Source organism: Dendrobates tinctorius, unplaced genomic scaffold (genome assembly GCF_039654945.1).
Source record: "Dendrobates tinctorius isolate UK_male_01 unplaced genomic scaffold, ASM3965494v1 ptg000129l, whole genome shotgun sequence".
In the NCBI taxonomy this organism is placed as follows: domain Eukaryota; kingdom Metazoa; phylum Chordata; class Amphibia; order Anura; family Dendrobatidae; genus Dendrobates; species Dendrobates tinctorius.
The window spans coordinates 50766700-50785875 of NW_027361797.1; the positions used below are offsets into that span (position 1 = coordinate 50766700).

At 42.1% G+C, this 19176-nt stretch overlaps 1 protein-coding gene across 2 annotated transcripts in view; it reads left to right on the forward strand.

Annotated features, from left to right (window-relative positions):
- LOC141047815 (cytochrome P450 2K1-like) overlaps positions 1-19176 on the forward strand; it is an 81759-nt gene that overhangs the window by 40228 nt on the left and 22355 nt on the right. For both annotated transcript variants that reach the window (XM_073543136.1, XM_073543135.1), the window contains exons 2-4: positions 2625-2787; positions 10732-10881; positions 11357-11517. In XM_073543136.1, the coding sequence (XP_073399237.1) occupies positions 2625-2787; positions 10732-10881; positions 11357-11517 (474 nt within the window). The remainder of the gene's footprint in view (positions 1-2624; positions 2788-10731; positions 10882-11356; positions 11518-19176) is intronic.

Here is a 19176-nt window from a genome sequence, read left to right on the forward strand (position 1 = left end):
TTCCTGAAGGAAGTACAGATAGTGGTTTGAAATGGTGCCCGGGCTGCCCCTTTAAGAGAGACTTGCCTGCTGCCCCTGCAAGACTTTCAACTCAGGATACGATTTAACTGTGGGTGCCTCTCAGGGGCCACTTTGGCCTCATGGTCTGATTTTGTGGGTGGGGCCCCTCAGGGCCTGATTTTGTGGGTGGGGCCCCTCAGGGTCCGATTTTGTGGTTGGGTCCCCTCAGGGTCCGATTTTGTGGTTGGGTCCCCTCAGGGTCCGATTTTGTGGCCGCGGCCCCTCAGGGTCCGATTTTGTGGCCGGGGCCCCTTAGGGTCCGATTTTGTGGGTGGGGCCCCTCTGGGTCCAATTTGGTGGGCGGGACCACTCTGGGTCCAATTTGGTGGGCGGGGCCTCTCAGGGTCCGATTTTGTGACTAAGGCCCATCAGGGTCCGATTTTGTGGCCGCGGCCCCTCAGGGTCTGATTTTGTGGCAGGGGCCCCTCTGGGTCTGATTTTGGGGGCGGAGCCCCTCTGGGTCCAATTTGGTGGGCGGGACCACTCTGGGTCCAATTTGGTGGGCGGGACCACTCTGGGTCCGATTTGGTGGGCGGGGCCTCTCAGGGTCCGATTTGGTGGGCGGGGCCCCACAGGGTCCGATTTGGTGGGCGGGGTGGCTCAGCCTCCTATTTGGAGGCCGGGGTGGCTCAGCCTCCGATTTGGAGGCCGGGGTGGCTCAGTCTCCGATTTGGTGTGTCGGCCCTTTAAGACTCATTTGGGTGCGCTGGCCCTTTAACAATCACTTTGGCGCGTTGGCCCTTTAAGAGCTAGTTTGGCTCACTGGGCTTCTTTTAAATCCACTTTGGCGCACACATTCTCTCTCAGGGGCATGTGTCATGTGATGAAGCTAGATTTGCATTTGTGCTGTGGGTTTCGCTTTAAGAGCTGATATTATGTGGCAGAGGCTCTGTGCTGGGGTTCAAGTGAAGTTCGTAGGCGTTGGCATAGTAACTGGGTCTGCCTGCGCATATCAATGAGCTCAACTGTCATTTCAATCGCCTCAGGGCACGTTTTGCCATTTCCTATTGAAAAGCATTGGAGACAGTGCATACCAATGACGTTAAAAAAAATTTTCAAACGCAAATTGCGCAAAAACTACAAATCTGATCGACACGAAAAATACTTAGCACACCTCTCATGGACGCTGGCTTCGAAACGACACCTCAACGGAGTCTGTGCGTGTAGCGGTTCGGGCCGCATTAATTGCGGAAATCAACTTAATAATAAGAAGAAGAATAAGTTAGCAGCGCTCGGATTACAATATAGTGGTTTTTTCAAACCACTATAAATATGCAAGTGGATCATCAGTTGTGGGTGTCTTTGTCCTTAAACATGACTCCCAGGATGGTGTAATTATGGACATTGCAGGGTAAACTTACAACTTACTCAGTGTGAGGCCGGCCAGTGAAGCACTTACAGTCTCTGAGAGCACAGGCTGAATGGATACGGCACAATATCTAGTTACAACTTGTAACTACATGTCATAGCTGAGACGCTAATCTCGGTGGTTACACTATTTGAAATTGAGGTAGAAAGTTTGGTGGTTGCAGAATAATAACACAGGGCTCCCTAGAGCCAGACGACAGGGAGCGGGGGTGCCAAAATTGCATGGTGTAACTTTTTCTGTCAACCACATTGCGAAGATAGGGCTATTGAGAGGGCATTGTTTGACCTATGCAGTCCTGTAGTTTGCTTGATACAATATTGGATATTCAAACCACTTGGATCATTAAATATGTAGATAATTTGGGAACTTTAATGGTATTTTTTACTTTTAATTCTGAAAAATAAATCTTATCTTTTAAAATTATTTTGATTAGTCAGACCTTGCAGAGTAATGGCTATATTTTTTTCTCAAATATCAGTGCACTAGCAATCACAGCCCAACTACTCAGGTTGTTCCAAGCATCTCTTAGGGCATGTCTTACACTGTCTTACCTATGTAGGGTGCAACTTCTTCTAGTGACACACATTGACCCTTTGCTCAGTTCTCCCGATGCAAGCCACAATTTCTCACGACTACACTGTCGCAAGTCATAGAGACTCCTAGTTCAGACTACAACACACTTCCTGCCACAGCTCACCTCCATCCACGGTTCCTCAAACTGTCTTTAACTATAGTAAAACTTAGTGTCAAGGTCATGACGCCTCCTTTACTGTATCAGGAACCTTAGCCATTTCAAGGCAGGCAGACTCATGCAGTCGATCTCCCAAGGTCACCACTGAGCTTCTAGGTCCAGGTTCCATCTTTAGATCAGGGCATCACTCCAGTTAGCTTAGATCCTTCATACATTAGCTATTTCCAACTCTCTCCTGTCATGCTTAATTTTCCAGCAGTTCCTATCAGGTCTTTAGGCCTCTTGTTCTCTGACTTTGGTGTTAAGGTAACATACCTTCAGTGTGTCAAGATTTTTGCATATTTCTCCAGCTTCATGGTCTCAACTGCAACTGTGGCTTGTTGGAAGTTTATCTTTATTAGCCCTGTTTAAGTGACATTGTGGTTTGAAGATACAATTTTTGTCTTTAGAGAAGTACAACTCAAATTATTGTTTTAAATAACTAAAAAATATTATATTTTACAGCTTTCTGAGAAGTATGGAGAAATATTTACCATAAATTTTGGACCCAAGAAAATGGTGGTACTTGCTGGATATAAGATAATAAAGGAAGCACTAGTTATGCAAGCTGATGATTTTGGAGAACGGGCGATTGATCCAATCTTCAAAGATGCCTTCAATGGACATGGTATTTATAGAACTATAATACTCTGCTTTCTATAAATCATTAAATTTACAATAGTGACCTGTTAGAGGAGCAGAATACTATGAAGTCCAGTGACAAAAGCTGATTCTGCTAATTGTAGATTCACTAAAACATCAATAAATGTCATTTATGAGTAGAGATGAGCGAACGTGTTTGGAAAATGCTTGACAATCTCAAATTCGGCATGATTCGGATTCGTGTTTCCTTTCATGAGCATTTTTACTCAAAGTCGGCAAAAGTCGGTCACAGTTCGGTAAATTATAACATTTCCACTAATGCTTTTGTTATTACTTTGGCTAGGATAGTGGTGCTGTATGAAGAGCGGGGAGGATGGGGGGGATGTGTTTGATAAGGGGAGGGTGTGCGTCAGAGTAGCTGCGGAGTGTAATTTTTTTTTTCTTTCATAACTTAATGTGAGTACATTCCGGCAGCCACTCAGGCCGCAGAAAACATCCACAATGTCATGACATAAGGTCTTTTGTGACTGGCTGTTGAAGTCACATGATAGTGATGCTGTATGATGAGCTATTTGGTGGGGACAAGTTTGATGAGGGAAGGGGGTATGTCTAGGTTAGAGGAGCATGTGGAGAGGTTAAAGCAGCGGCACGTGCTTTTTATTCTTTTTTCATCCCTTAACTTTATGTGTGATGATTCTGGAAACCAATCAGGGTGCAAAAATCCTCCTCAACGTCATGAAACAGGGTCTTCTGTGATTGGTTGCTGTGGTCACATGTCCCTGGCCATATAAAAAGCGGATATCTTGTTTTGCTGGCGCCATTTGTTCAGTGTCACTGTGCAGAGAGGTTGCTTCCGCACTAGTGCTGCTGCTGAAAGTGAACTTATCCTGTGTGAAATTGATCTTCCAGCATCAGGCTATGTGCACACGTTGCGGATTTTGCTGCGGATCCACAGCGTTCCTGGCCCTGCGGGTCCGCAGCAGAATCTACTCTATGTAAAATGGAAACCGCTGTGCTCATGCTGCGGAATTTTCCACGCGGTTTTGCTGCGGTTTCAAATCCGCAGAAAGAAATGACATGTCACTTCTTTTCTGCGGATTCCACTGCGGTTTACCATCTCCTCCATTGTAGAGGTGATAAACCGCAGGGCAAAACCGCAGCCTAATCCGCAGGTAAACCACAGGTCTTTTGACCTGAAATTTACCTGCAGATTTTACAAAATCCACGGGGAGAAATCCGCAGCACCTAAAAACTATGTGTGCACATACCCTCAAAGTTGATTGTGCAAAAACTGTGTGGCAGTCTCCGGAAGACCCATTAGCTACTCCAAACTACTACAACTAACTTTGTGCTAACACTGTGTTTCAGTGGCAAATCAGAAGACCAGATTTCCACTTAAAAATCGTTCCTCCTAATATAATTTTGCAGCTTGGAGGGCGAATTTGCAACTCCTAATCATTTGTGCTAAAATCGTGTGCTCAATGGCAAATCAGAAGGCCAAACTTCCGCTTAAAAATTGTTCCGCATAAAATAGTGTTGCAATCACTAGATGCAATTAGCTACTACAAATCGTTTGTGCCAAAACTGTATTTAAGATTCAAATCAGAAGGTTATATTTCCACTTAAAATCATTAGGCATAACAGTGTTATTCAGGCACAATATCGAAGAAAATAAATAGTGATTGTTCATTTAGTGACAGGTGACTGACAGCTGTGGGCTTAAGGTTGTGAAATAGCAGGTTACAAGAGGGGAAGGCTACTTACAATATGAGTTGGAAAAAGTGAGGTTCTAGTGGAAGGGGGAATAGGCTTGGTGCTTGACATGTACGTGGGTTAGGTGTTAATGTGAATGAATGCTGAACTGAACAAACACAGTCTCATTCTATCCAAAGACCATTGACAACATCTGTTACTGGTGGGCCTATCCGAATCCCTTTCTTTGGCAGTCACAAAGCAGTACGTCTTGTAGATGATGCTCAGAAAGAGCACGTGTGTAAGGAGGTCGGGCCCCTAGCCCTGTAAATATTGTTAACACTGTTTGCCTTTTATGATTGACATGTTTATATGTACTTATCTGTGCATTATATGTAAGCTGTGTACATGTGTTTACTGCCATATGGTATTATATAGATATAATTTGTAGAGGCAGTGTAGTTAGTGTAAATGGACACAAGATGGGGGCACTGAGCACATCCATATGGGAGCACATTAGGAGGACACTAGAGGTTAACTAGGGGGAAACTAGAGAGTTAACTAAGGGGAGTGTTTAACCGGGAATTAGATGAGAGACATTTCCTGATCTGAGTGAGTTCAGTGGAGGGGGGTTGAGCCTCTGGTACTAGTCTGAAGGCAGATGTCCTGACAAGCCTAGCTGACTCACACAAGGTGTGAAGCAGAGTCCCTCAGCCATCCTTAGTAGAAAAGAAGATTGTGGTGTGTGGCGCCCCCAGGAGTAAGGTCGCCACACTGGCTTTGCCTTCCTCCAGGGGAGGGTAATGCCAGGCTTGGAGGCAGTGAAGGGTCTCTCTCTCGCAGTTTACCTAAGCATGCAACACAGTTCCACTCGAGGCCAGCAGGAGGAACTCTGAACCGAAATTAAGGGGAGGAGTGCTCCCTGAGGGTCGAGAGGAAGGAGTGGGTAGTTAGTCTGCAGAGGGTGAAGTGTGCAGACGTGTAGAGAGAAGCTGGAGGTTGAGCTGTGGAAAGAGAGCTCCCTCACAGTGAAAGCGCATGATCTGGAGCCTGGTCTCCACGGCTGTATGGACACTGATGGTCCTACAGCAGATACCAGAGGAGTAGGAGGCTGTAAATGCCCTACCCCATCTAAGACTCGGAGACACAACAGCACGCAGTGAGCCAGAAGAGGAATAGCGGCTACAGCTGTCTGCCATACGAGGAGTGAGAGTAGAAGAGAATTGAGAGGAACTTCAGTGTAACTCAGTACTAGGAGTACTTCATTCAAACAAGCGCTAGGAAGGAGTCTGCACAGCCCTTCTGCTGAGAGAGAATCCTGAGCTGCTTCCAGGCTAGCCTGCTCTGTTACCATCTGTAATCAGGACCCTGGACTGCATTTACCAAGTAAAGGTACAGAAATTGCACCCCGCCGTGTCTTATCTGCTTCCTACCCTTCCGGCACTGCTACATCCCCGTGCTAACCACATCTACACTGCCCTGGGACTACAGCTTCACCTGTGGGGAGCTTTTACATCTCTGCTGCGCCCTACCATCAGTCCCAGCGGATCTGCATGCAGCGTCGGCTTAACACCTCCCTTGCCGAGCACCACAGGTGTCGTCACGAACTATTCATCTAACTACATTCCACCAGTACATTCCCCCATTGCTTGGGCGCCCAGGGCCACGGACTGGGTCACCGCTGCTGTGACACATCCCGCTGACACCGGCCCGGTACCGAGTACCCCACAGCCCTGGGAGGGCAACCCAGGTGCCTACAGCAGCAACCAGTGGGAGAGCCAGTGGAAAGACGTCAGCTTGAGACTGGGATCTGATGAGATGGTGAAGCCAGTGGATGAATCACTGTGGAAGAAGTCAGCCTGAATCTGGGAGCTCAAACTGGCCAGACCTGTATTAAATATATCCATCCAATTTCTGAGAGATGCACACCATCGTTCCTAAACAAGCCTACCACAAAACCATCAAACTCCCTATGGCTGTATGAGACTACTCCAAGCGAAAGCAAGAACTTTGCCATACTTCGCTTAATCCGTTTGCAAATTTTATCCATAAAACGCAACTCCTTGCTGGACCAAATGAGGTGAGGTACTATCTCCGTAAAGCACAAAATGCAACGGGGAAATAAACTGATAAAAATCAAAAAAGACCTCTACATGGATCCCAGCAAAGGTACTCTGGCAACATCATTGCCACCCAAATGTAGAATCAAAACACTTGGAGCCTCACCACCTAGCATCTGACCTGGAGCACTTCCCCTAAACAAAACCATCATAAACCTCTTACCCTGCACAAATACAATTTATATAAATCTGAATACAGATCAAGATAAACACCCTAACACCAACCCGCTGCTTGTCCATGGGCCCAAAAATAAAGCCCCCGTTACACACTGCGATATCGCTAGCAATATCGCTGTAAAGTCACCGATTTTGTGACGTTGCAGCGATATTACTAGCGATATCGCTGCATGTGATACTTACCTCCGACCGGCTCCCCCACTGGTTATCGCTGATCGCGCGAGAAGCTGCTGGATCATTCCTCGTCGGTCACTTCCTGCGGCGCTTCCTGTGGCGCCGACGAGCGACGCGTGGAGCCGGGCGGGAGGATGCAGGATCGCCGCGTCTGACAGGTAAGTAGCGATCCCCGTCCCCAGCGATGTCGCTAGTGAGATCTGCCTGTGTGGCAGCTCACTAGCGACCACCTAGCGATGCACCAGCGATCCTGACCGCGTCATATCGCTGGTCGGGATCGCTGGTGCATCGCTAGGTGTAACGGTACCCTTAATGAATGGCCAATAATCCAGACCACCAATCTCTTGGAACCTGAAAAACAAACAATTAAAAAGACAAGTTAGGTCGTACATAAGAAAGATAGCAATTAGAACCCCATCATCGCCCAATGCCCTTAATTATGTTTTCACTCAAGACAAAATTGGATGCCTCCATCGTAGCCCCATCCTGAAGGAATGCAAAGTGATTTAAACTGATCCAAACCTAACATTAACAAACAATCCCTCAAAATCTTATTGAATTGATATATAGTCAGGGGTGAACTGTACGAATGAAGAAAGAATGAACCACAAGAAACCGGTCTGATAACCAGATACTGCTTAATACAACAAACCAGACAACACATAGAATCAACCACACAGAGCAAACGGACCACAGCACCTTTGCCTAACTGATCAGACTTAGAACATCTAACCCAAAACAGTACCACAGAATCCTCCACTTGCACATCATGGAACAAAAAAAAATTGGACAGTAGTCATTTACTATGAGAAACCAACACACCAATCGTAAATGCTCCGAAAAAGGCAATGATATACAGAGTACCAAAAATTTGAATCTCATAAGGAGACAAACATACTGACTTACATGCCTGCACTAACCGTTGAACCAAAGAAAAAAATATGGGGCGACGGTTGTCCACAACACATTTACCCCTCCGGGACCCTTTTATCATCGGCTTGACCTGGAATAAACAATTGAAATTAACACAATTATGCCATTTCTGAAAAAATGAAATGCCCATTAAAACCTTAACTATATGGCTATATGACAACTCTTGCCTAAATACATCATCTACCAAATTCTATGGCAATCTCAACATCATAATCACTCACGCAGACCTTATTGCCACAACAGAAACTACACCAATACATCAAAGCAGTCAAATAAGACTTCCAAGTCCTTGCAGCCACAGACTACTTCCAAAAAACCTTCAGCTAGACCCAGACCAAATTCCATAGGTGAGCCCGAAATTTTAGCCCTTTCCCGTTGGCTGCAGGAACCAACGAACGGAATCTGTCCATCTGCCGGCAGGAAAAAAATCAGCAATCTGATTACACTTAACATGAACATGCTCCACTTAATCAAGATGTTAAAACGTAAACAAACTAAGACTAAGAGCCCCGTCACACATAGAGATCTCGCTAGCGAGATCGCTGCTGAGTCACAAGTTTTGTGACACAACAGCGATCTCACCAGCGAGATCACTGTGTGTGACAGCGATCAGCGACTGGCCCCCCTGCCAGTATCGCTGATCGCTCTTGGAAAGCCCTGGACATTTCTTTGATCGCTGGTCTCCCGCTGGCCAGCACGCATCGCTGCGTGTGACAGGCGGGAGACCAGCGATCAGCTGGTAACTAACATACACATCGGGTATCTAAGGGAAGTGTGTCACTTAGAAACCCGATGTGTACCTTAGTTACCAGCGTGCTGATGCAGGGAGCTGGTAACAAAGGTACACATCGGGTTTCTAAGTGACACACATCCCTTAGAAACCCGATGTGTACCTTAGTTACCAGCTCCCTGCATCAGCACGCTGGTAACTAAAGTACACAGCGACGCCACGTGCTCGGTGTCGCTGGTGCTGATCTCTGGTGAAGCTGTCTGTTTGGCAGCTCACCAGCGATCATGTAGCGACTCACCAGCGATCCTGACACGTTGCTATCGTTGTCGGGATCGCTGGTGAGTCGCTATGTGTGACGGGGCCCTAAATGTCGCAAAAGTTTAAGTACCACCTTGACTTAGAGGTCAAACAATTAAATAGAAAAGACAACACCCACGTTATCAGAGTAGATAACAATTCTATAGATTACTTTTACTGGGGCTTGAAATCAAGTTTTCTATTCCATAAGCCAGGAGCTTAACCACTAAGCCATCAGCTCAACTGGCCTTGTTTATGAAAAACTGTCCCCATAACAGCAAAGCTACTACCACCGGAAATAATTCCAAAGGGTTATCTTGCTAGTTAAACCACTATCCACAAACATTTATTCCACTGCTCAAGCACCAATAAAAAATCACAAAAACAAAAATTAATATATAATTTATACCCCAGAAGCATTCCTAAATAATCCAAGGGAGTCAGCATACACAAACTGCTCCAGAAGCAGTGAATGACTATTGAACTGCAGCCAAAAATTACAGCCAAATACATAAATCTTCCTTCAGAGGTTTTGACAAACAAATATGTGACCTGGGTGACCTCCACCCCTTCATAGCTATATACAATCTCTTGGAAAATATTACTCACTGGCACAAACCGTAGTGCAAAAACCAACAAACCTAGTGATGATTGCAAATTCCTCAACCTGTCTTAATTTAGTGACAACAATCTAATATAGCCGTGATCATTTTAGACCACTTATCCTAATGCAAACAAATCCAAAAACTCACAGTATATACAAAAATACCCAGGAACACCAGAGATGGTGACAGGTAAGTTAATGCTTTCTATTGTTTGCTTACAGCAAACCAACTTTGTGGTTTCTTGAGCCTTTGGCTCAGCTTCCACTTTGCAATATACTGCAATTTTTTTAATGACATTTATAAGTCCATCCAGATTCATAGAATGTGGGGCTTTATACTGGTGCCAAAGCATTAATTCTTACACAGAGACAGATGTTTACAACATTAACAGTATAGTTTAAGACGTGCATGTTATACATATTTTTTTATGCATATTTGTCTGCTGGGCTAACTCCTTGCCATGGGTGTTTATTTCAAGACAGATTTTAAATGTTTTTTTTTTATTTTTTTTTGCTTTTTGAGTACTTCAATAAATATAGTTATTTACATGGTGGTCCCTGACTTTTGAGAACAGGCCAGCCAGCTAACTCCCAGCACGGATCATGGTGAGTTGCCACTGAACTTATGAGAATAAAGAGAAAAAACCCAGCTCGAAGAGAAGCAGCTAAAATAGAACAATTTTTATTGGACAACTACAAAAAAGAATGAAAAATTCCTTTAACATTTTTAATACAGCTGATACCTATGCACACCAGAGAAGGTCAATGCATTTCAACTTTAGAAAGTCTTAATCATGATTAAGACTTTCTAAAGTTGAAACGCATTGATCTTCTCCTCTGGTGTGCATAGGTAGCTGCTGTATTAAGAATTTTAAAGGAATTTTTCATTCTTTTTTGTAGTAGTCCAATAAAAATTGTTCTATTTTAGCTGCTTCGATTCGCGCTGGGTTTTTTCTCTTTGTTCTCATAAGTTCAGTGGCAACTCACCATGATGCGTGCTGGGCGTTAGCTGGCCTGGGGAATAAGCAGACCAGTAAGGTGACTATTTTTTTTCTATTTCCCTGACTTTTGGCCTGTTTTTTTCTTTTTTTTCTCCACTCATCTATTTGACATGCCTCAGGTTTATCCCATCAACTTGTTGATGGTGCTCTCCTGTTTGTATGTATGCAAAGGTTATTTTCTATTCAATCAGTATGAATAATTAACTCTTGCCAAAGTTTTTCATGTTTAAATATATTTTAGGTGTAGTATTTTCCAATGGAGAGCAATGGAAATCTATGAGGAGGTTTATGCTAGCAACACTTCGAGACTTTGGAATGGGGAAGAAAAGCCAGGAAGCCAGAATTCAAGATGAATTAATTTACCTTATAGAAAGTTTTAGATCTCATAATGGTAAGATACATCATTCACATTCACATTTATCTCATAGCTTTCATATACTCTAACTTCTTGTCTGTCGCTTTCTACAACCCGGTCTACAGAATCCACATCGTCAATTTGCAACACACTTAAACTACAATGTTATTTAGGGGTTTTTTTCCAAATCCGCTTTTACATATTGTAGAGGGTATGTCACAAAGTCTGAAGTTTTTGCTCTACATTTGCATCACATTTTGCTGCACATGGGAAACATCTGCAACATCTAAACATATCATTAGGATTTCAATTGTTATTCAGGCTGTGGGTTTGCTCCAATTATGACTTGGTTAATTCAGTGATCTGCTGAAGGTAGATTTAACCTGGGGTTACAAATAACCTTTTAGATTGGGTAATTTTTTTTATATTTTTTAGTTCTTTTTATTCATAATTCACAATTCACAGAATTATTTATTCTGTTGTTTATAAATCTTTTTTTTTATTATTGTAGGCAAACTATTCGATACTCACATGCTGATAAACAGTGCGGTTTCCAATGTAATCTGCTCTATTATCTTTGGGAAAAGGTTTGAGTATGATGACCCAACGTTTCAAAAATTAATCAAAATGTTAGATGAAAATGTCAAACTTTTCGGTACACCCAAAGTGATGGTAAGAAAACCTTCAGATCTTATATCTAACCTTTTTAGTGAATTCTCAGATGAGTATTTTCAGGTTCACTTTTAGGACTAATTGCAGTGCAATCATGAGCTCAGACAAATGGACCCAAACTCATCTCTTGGTTCTCACCCTATCCAGTTGCTTAATTTATAAAATAAAAGTGCCCTGTATAATAGATGGTGATGTAAAAACATTTTCCCTAAATGGTTCCGTCACGGGGCAGTAAGGGGAAAATAGGGCATGGGGAACCAGGGCCCCTGAACTGCCCCTAAGACTAAGGGGGGGTCCTGACTCTCCTTAACTTGGGGGTACACTTAATGGTAGTGAGGCCCAAGTCTCCGACCTGTCCCTATCTCCTGTTTAGCCCTGAGCTAAACACCCAACCTCCTCCCCAGGAGGTGAGAAAGGGACTAAAGTAAACTGCACCAAAAACCAGGGAATGGGAAATACAGACACCTCGGGGTTAAATAAACTGAAAGACAAGACTTAGCTTGCTCTGCCGCAATGCTTCAGGACGGCAGAGTTAGCCACTAGAAAACAGCAGACAACTGAAGATCCACAGAACTCTGTCAGCTCCTGAACTCCAGCTTGGTTGGTCTCCAAAGAGAAACAATATCACCAACAGTTAGTTGGTGCACCTGGTGAGCTTATGTAGGGAGGTGGGAGTGATTTTCCACCTGAATAGATAATTAATCACAATGCAGTAACACCAGCGGCCACCGGTGGGAAAAACTCACCAGAAGACCAACTAAACATGCAGTCACACCAGCGGCAAAAACTAATATTAACCCCCGATGGCCTGAAAGGGAAAAAGTATTAATATGAGAGCCCAGATCTGCCACAGATCCAAAACTGGATGGTGACAGGTTCTTTACAATTCATGTGCAATATCCGATTAGAATTGTGTTTCCCCTCTCTCAAATTTAACGGTATACTGTACTGTAGCAGAACAGTCCTTCTCAGACATTCATCAGATATATATAATAAGGAGTTTAGGGGAACTGACTGCTTTGCCCTACGGGGTCCAGATAATACTGATTGTGGTCTTCTAAAGATCTATTATGCACTACTCACAAAAATTTAGGGATATTTGGCTTTCTGGTGAAATTTCAGGATGATCATAAAATAAACTCTAAGTTGCTAACCTTTTCAGAAGAACTTAATGTGACCAACTCTAAACTTTTTAATGCACTTGTCCAACTGTTCAATGCCTCAGTACTTTTTGAACAATGTGCTGTTCTCTCACAGGGAGCTTAATGGCAAAATTCACAACAGGTGTTTGATTCATGAATCACCCAACAAGTTTTGGGGTTCAATCAGAATTGATATTTAAAAAGTCCCCCTCATCATGCTGTTCACATTTTGACATCATGTGAACAAGACGACACATAGCAATTGATCAACAGTACCTCATCATTGCGAGGCTTTATGGAGGATGTTCTCAGACGGAAGTGGCCACGGAGTTGAGTGTCTTCAAAAGGTTGAAAAAGAGACACAGAGAGACTGGAATAGTCACAGAAATGCAGAAAAGTGGATGTCCTTTGACCACATCCAACTCTGATGACCGCTTCTTTGTGAACAATGCCTTTTGGAACTGGATGATAAATGCCACAAAACTCCAGGCACATTTAAAGGAGGTGAGAGGCACCCAAGAGACATGTCAGACTATTGAAAGCTGTTTACATCAGCGTTGTCCGCGTGCTTGATGACCTGCAAGGGTACCCAACCACACCACTAAACCCAGGTGTTATCGTATTGCATAAGCCATAGAGCATCTGCGCTGGATGAGGGACCAGTGGGCTTTAGTTCTGTTCACTGATAATAGTTGATTCATGCTGAGCGGAAATGATGGCCACCAACAATGTTGGAGACATCAAGGAGAATGCTATGCATTAGCCACTGTTGTCACCAGATGAGCCTTTGGTGGTGGTGGTGTTAAAATGTGAGTGTGTCTAATCAATACAGAAATGCAGACAAAAAGGCAGCAACAATTACCTACCCAGATCTTGGAACAAATGCACTACAGGGTGCAGCCAGCCATAATGCAAGATGTTAGCAACACAGGTGCAAAATAACAGATCAACAGCCACTCTCCACCTACCCATTTCTGGAGGGGGTGTCTGCCCAGTATACAAATGCACAATAAAGGCCCGCATAGGGGATTGTTCACACAAGGGTACTGCATAGTGCATTTGTATGCTGGGCAGTCACCCCCAGGCCTTTTTCTTTTCCACACAATTTTATTAACATTTTATAACAGAGCATACATAAATGCAATATCATGAGGCATTCATGACACATGAAAGAAGAAATAAAAAAACACAACCAGACTATAAATAATAATAAGAACTCATGGAAACATTTCCAGTCAGCGAGACCATTTCTTTATAAAGGAAGGAAGACAGCCATTCAGCAACGCCAATTTTTGCTCATATTACTTATGTAAAGTCAGCTTTGCAATAATATCGAGTGAAGAGGGCACTCGAGTGGATTTCCAATAAAACGCAATTTCATTTTTAGAAACCAAAAGTAAATGAATGACCAATTTCCTAACAGAAGGATTCAAACGACTTGCATCCAACGAGAGCAGGGCGAACTGAGGAGTCAGTGAAAAATCTGATTGATTTAAAATATGAGAAATAAGAGAGGAGATGTCGTCCCAAAAATGCCGAAGATGTGGACAAAACCAAAATAAATGGGAAAGGCTACCATGATGCCCGCAATCCCTCCAACAGAGAGGGGAGGTGGAATGGTTGAGAAAAGCTAGACGAGATGGCGAATAGTACCATCTTGATATGATTTTAAAGTAGGACTCATGGCGAGCCATAGACATGTTAGCAGAATAGGTTAGAGACATGGTCAGTTCCCAAACATCTGGGGTAACAGAAAAATTCAAAACCGATTCCCATTTTTTCATATATGGGGATTTTATAAATGCAGAATCGTTGTTGAACCACTGGTAGATATAACGAGTGGACCAAAAAATATTATGGCCTGAGTTGCATAAAATATTGATCGCTGTCTCCGATAGCGGAGGGCAGCGAGTCACCAGTGGAGTCAAAAATTCTTTCTACATAGTAAAGTGTAGAAAAGCAGAGGAGGGAACCCCAAACCTATTTTTAAGATGAGAAAAAGATACAAATTTATGACCATCAAAGATGTCATTTAATTTAGAAATACCCCAGTCAACCCAAGTAGAATGCAAATCGAATGAATAAACAGAGGCCAGAAAAGAGAGAGGAAGCCCCAACAGGAGTTGAATCCTAGAAAAACCACTCTTAAATTTAAAAAACTTCCTCCAAGCCACAATAGCAGCCATAAAAATTGGATGATTAGACTGAGATAAATGCTTAGATGTCAATAGATTCAAAATAAGAGAACAAGGAGGGGAATTTTTATTAAAATAAAATTCCAAGTCCGCCCATGAAGGTATATGGCCAGCTGACCACCAACATAGACTTTACTTAATAAGAGTAGAGTAATAATAAGCTGAGATGTTAGGCAGTCCCATACCTCCACGTAACTTATGATGACAGGAGGACATCATCAGCTTATAGACTGATCTTAAACTCCTGACGATCTGTTTGAACACCCTCTATGGAGGAATGATCTCTGATTAATTGGGCTAGCGGTTCTATTGCAAGGGCAAAAAGCAATGGGGAGAGAGGACAACCCTGCCGGGTACCATTAGAAATTGGAAATAGGGAGGAAAAGTGATTATTAATGTAAATTTTTGCTTGAGGGTCAGAATATAAGGCCACAATTTTGGTGATAAAATCTAAATTAAATCCAAATTTTAGTAGGGAGCATTGGAGAAAGGTCCAATTCAAGCGATCAAACGCTTTTTCTGCATCTAATGAAATTAGAGCAGAAGGAAGTTTTTGGGAATTGATTAACTTTATAATATTTATCAGCCGTCTGGTCCCTTCAATCGATTGCCGATGTTTGATAAAGCCAATTTGGTCCGTTGAAATTAATTTAGGCAGTATAATATTAAGACGATTAGCTAAAACTTTAGAATAAATTTTGAGGTCAGTATTTATTAATGAAATGGGACGATAATTAAGAATTTGATCAGGATTAGTATTGGGTTTGGGAATTAGTACGATTGTAGCATCTAAATTTTCTCTAGGGAAGGAACCAACGGACGCAGCAGCATTAAATAGTTTAGTTAAATGGGGTTAAAGAATGTCGCGGAAAGATTTATAATAATTGTTACTATAACCATCGGGACCAGGGGCTTTATATGACTTTAATTGACTAATGGTATCACCAATCTCTTCAGCAGTAAAAGGAGCAGATAAAAAATCTGCGTCCACAGAGTTGAGATTTGGAAGGTTAACCGAAGATAAAAAATTATTAATAGAGTCCGCATCTGGAGCGGGAAGAGAGGGATCAGACCTCAAATTATACAGTTGATTGAAATATTTCTTAAATTCATTTGCAATGTCTTGTGGGTGGGTGAGGGATAATCCCTTAGGAGAAATAATTTTTGTCAATGTGGTTGCGTACTCTAAGCTTCTTTATTCGATTAAACATAAAACGGGTGGGTTTATTAAGGGACATGTAATGATGAAATTTTGATTGCTTTACTGCTGAATCATAGAACGAAAAAATTGTTTCCCTTAATTCATTTTGAAGACGGGATAAATCAGCTAGAGATGTGGAGCTAGAGGGAGGATTCTTAAATAAGGACAATTCCAACTCTTTCTCCTTAATCAAAGCCTGCAAATTTTTAATTTTTAATATGGGAGGAAATACGAATAAGAGTGCCTCGTATAACCGCCTTGTGAGCATTCCACTGGAGGAATGGTTTGGAAGGATCAAATATATTTTCTGAAAAATAAAAATTGAGAGATTTAGATATTTCCTCATGGTAAGTAGGATTTTTAAAAATGGAAGCATTACACTTCCACAACTTCTGATTATTAACAGAGTGCCCCTCAACCAATTTGGCAATAACAGGAGCATGATCTGAAATAGATTTATTTCCAATTGAAACTGAGGAAAATCTAGAGAGAGAAAATATGTCTGACAAAATGAGGTCAATACGAGAGGCAGATAAATGAGAGTCAGAAAAAAATGTATATTCCTTTGAGGTGGAATTTAGACAACGAAAAACGTCAAAAAATTCATTAGTGAAAAGCCAATTATTTAAAGAAGGGAAATTAAGTCTACTGGAAGAAGAGGCATCAAGCGTATTATCGGGTACCAAGTTAAAATCACCTAAGAGTAAAAGAATGCCTCTCTTTAGCGGTACAAGTTTTTTTAGTAATTTGTTCAAAAACCTAATTTGAACTTTAGTAGGAGCGTAGATATTGACAATGGTATAAATTTGGGAGTCTATAGAACAGACAAGGACATGAAAATGACCGTTCACATCAACCAATTGCTCCAGCAGTTCGAACGACAAGGAGTCCCTGACTAGGGTCATGACACCTGCCTTTTTAGAGGGACCCGAGGCCTCAAAAACATGAGGGTAATTTTTTAGGGAAAACGTGGGATGATTATTAATTTTAAATTTAGTCTCCTGGAGGCACACGACATCTGCTGCAGATTTATTAATTTCTCTCTGAAAGCAAAAACACCTATTTGGACTATTAAGCCCCTTAACGTTATAAGTAACTAATGTAAGTACCATAAAAAAAGAGAAAAATTGGCGTTAAAAAACAATCACCAGCTGGAAAGTGTCAAAAAAAGAAAACACTACAAAACTAAATAGCCAAAGAATAAGTACAAACTTAAAATTGTACAGTGTTAGAACCCTAAGAGGGAAACCACAGAAAATGGCTCTCCCAACTTGTGCCGGGGGAAAAGTCCGTGCAGCGCAAGGCTAAGGAAACCCTCATTAACACCTATATCCAATAGACAAATATACAAGCTAAGCACAATATTAAATCATATAATATCAGATAACCCATAGACACACATCACAATAGGCTCAGGTGACATGTCCTGGACCAGCAGAAGAAACTGTAGGAACAGAGGACAAGACACCCTGAGATTTCAGAAATTGGAACCCCTCTTCAGGTGAAAGAAAAGTTGCATTCTTCCCTTTGTAATTAAAAAAGAGGTGTAGAGGAAAGCCCCACTTATAAGGAAGGCCTCGCTCTCGCAACACGGAGGTCAGTGATCGAAAGTGTTTCCGACCTTCTATAGTTGCTTTAGATAGATCAGAAAACAACTTTAGATGGTGATATGGTTCCGGGAAGCCTCCCTTAATTCTGACCAAATTCTGAATTTTCTCTTTTATGTGGTAGAAATGAATTTTCATAATTACATCCCTGGGTAGGTCTTTAGGGATGGAAGGAGGCTTAGGAAGACGATGGATACGATCAATGATAAGATCCGTATCCGAAAGATTGGGAGTCATCCTCCTAAAAACTCCCTTAACATAGTCAGAAAGCTTGATGGGTGAAATATCTTCCGATATACCCCTGATTTTAATATTGCTGCGGCGGGAGCGGTCCTCCAGATCCGCCAATTTAAGTTGCAACTGGTGTATCTCAGACTTGGACTCCGAATGGTGTTTTAGAGATACTGTTTGTGATTTTTCCAACTCCCCCAATCTAGACTCATGGTTATCCAACCGAGCAGTAAAGTGTTCAAGAGTGTCTTGAAAAAGCTTTGTTTGGTTAGCCATGTCGATACACATCCTGACACTAAGTTTTTCAACTAATGTGTTCATATATGCCTCAAGGGTTGTAGCACCAGGGAAGTCCCCAGACAACTCCTCAGGTATCGGCCTGGATTTTTTTGGAGTAGAGTTGGGGGAAGAAGAACTACAATCCTCCCCCGAGGAATTGGCACTGGAAGACCGCGTACTCCCCCCACAAGAGGGAGCCTTCCTCTTTGAAGAGGAAGAAAGATCCATTATCTCAGTATGAGAATTTGAGGAAGGAAGATCTCCACTTAACGTTGTCAAACAAGCACCATGTGTGGACAACGAGAGAGACACATTGTCGGTAGAAAGCTGCGAACAGTCTCTGTCGATGGGAGAACGGGACTTAAGCGGACTCAATAGATTAACCGTGTCCCTGGAAGAACCACGAGGAGACCTGGGCTCTTTATTTTGCTTTTGTCCTCTAGAGACACTTGTAGTTTTAACCATAGGTAATTTTGAGTTGAAATTACTCATTTTGCCAAGTGATATAACCAAGAACTGAGAAAGAGTAGAATAGTAACTTTATATTAAATAAATTAACCTGGGAGATAATGTCACAGAAGTGTTTAGGGTTGTGTTATTTTGAGGTGACCGGCTAGGGACCACTGCTACCCAACGTCAATTTTTACTAAAATTTTTTATTTATTTATTTGTTTTAATTATTTTTTTGTTTTTTTTGTATTTTATTATGTTTTATTTATTATTTCTAATATTATTGTTTCTTCTGTTTCCTCTCTCCCCTCTCCCTCCAATTTATATATTAAATATTATAATTATACTTTATAAACTTATTTAGTTTTAAATAATTAATAATAATTATATAGTATATTTGTTATTTATATATTAAATGAGCAACAATCCCCTATACCAATCAGTATGATGAAGTATGTGTATACACTTTTCAATGCAAGAACAGCAAATAAAGCAACATCAAATATTGAGTTCAAACCCACCAAGAAAATGGCAGCCCCCAGCAGCTGCGACAC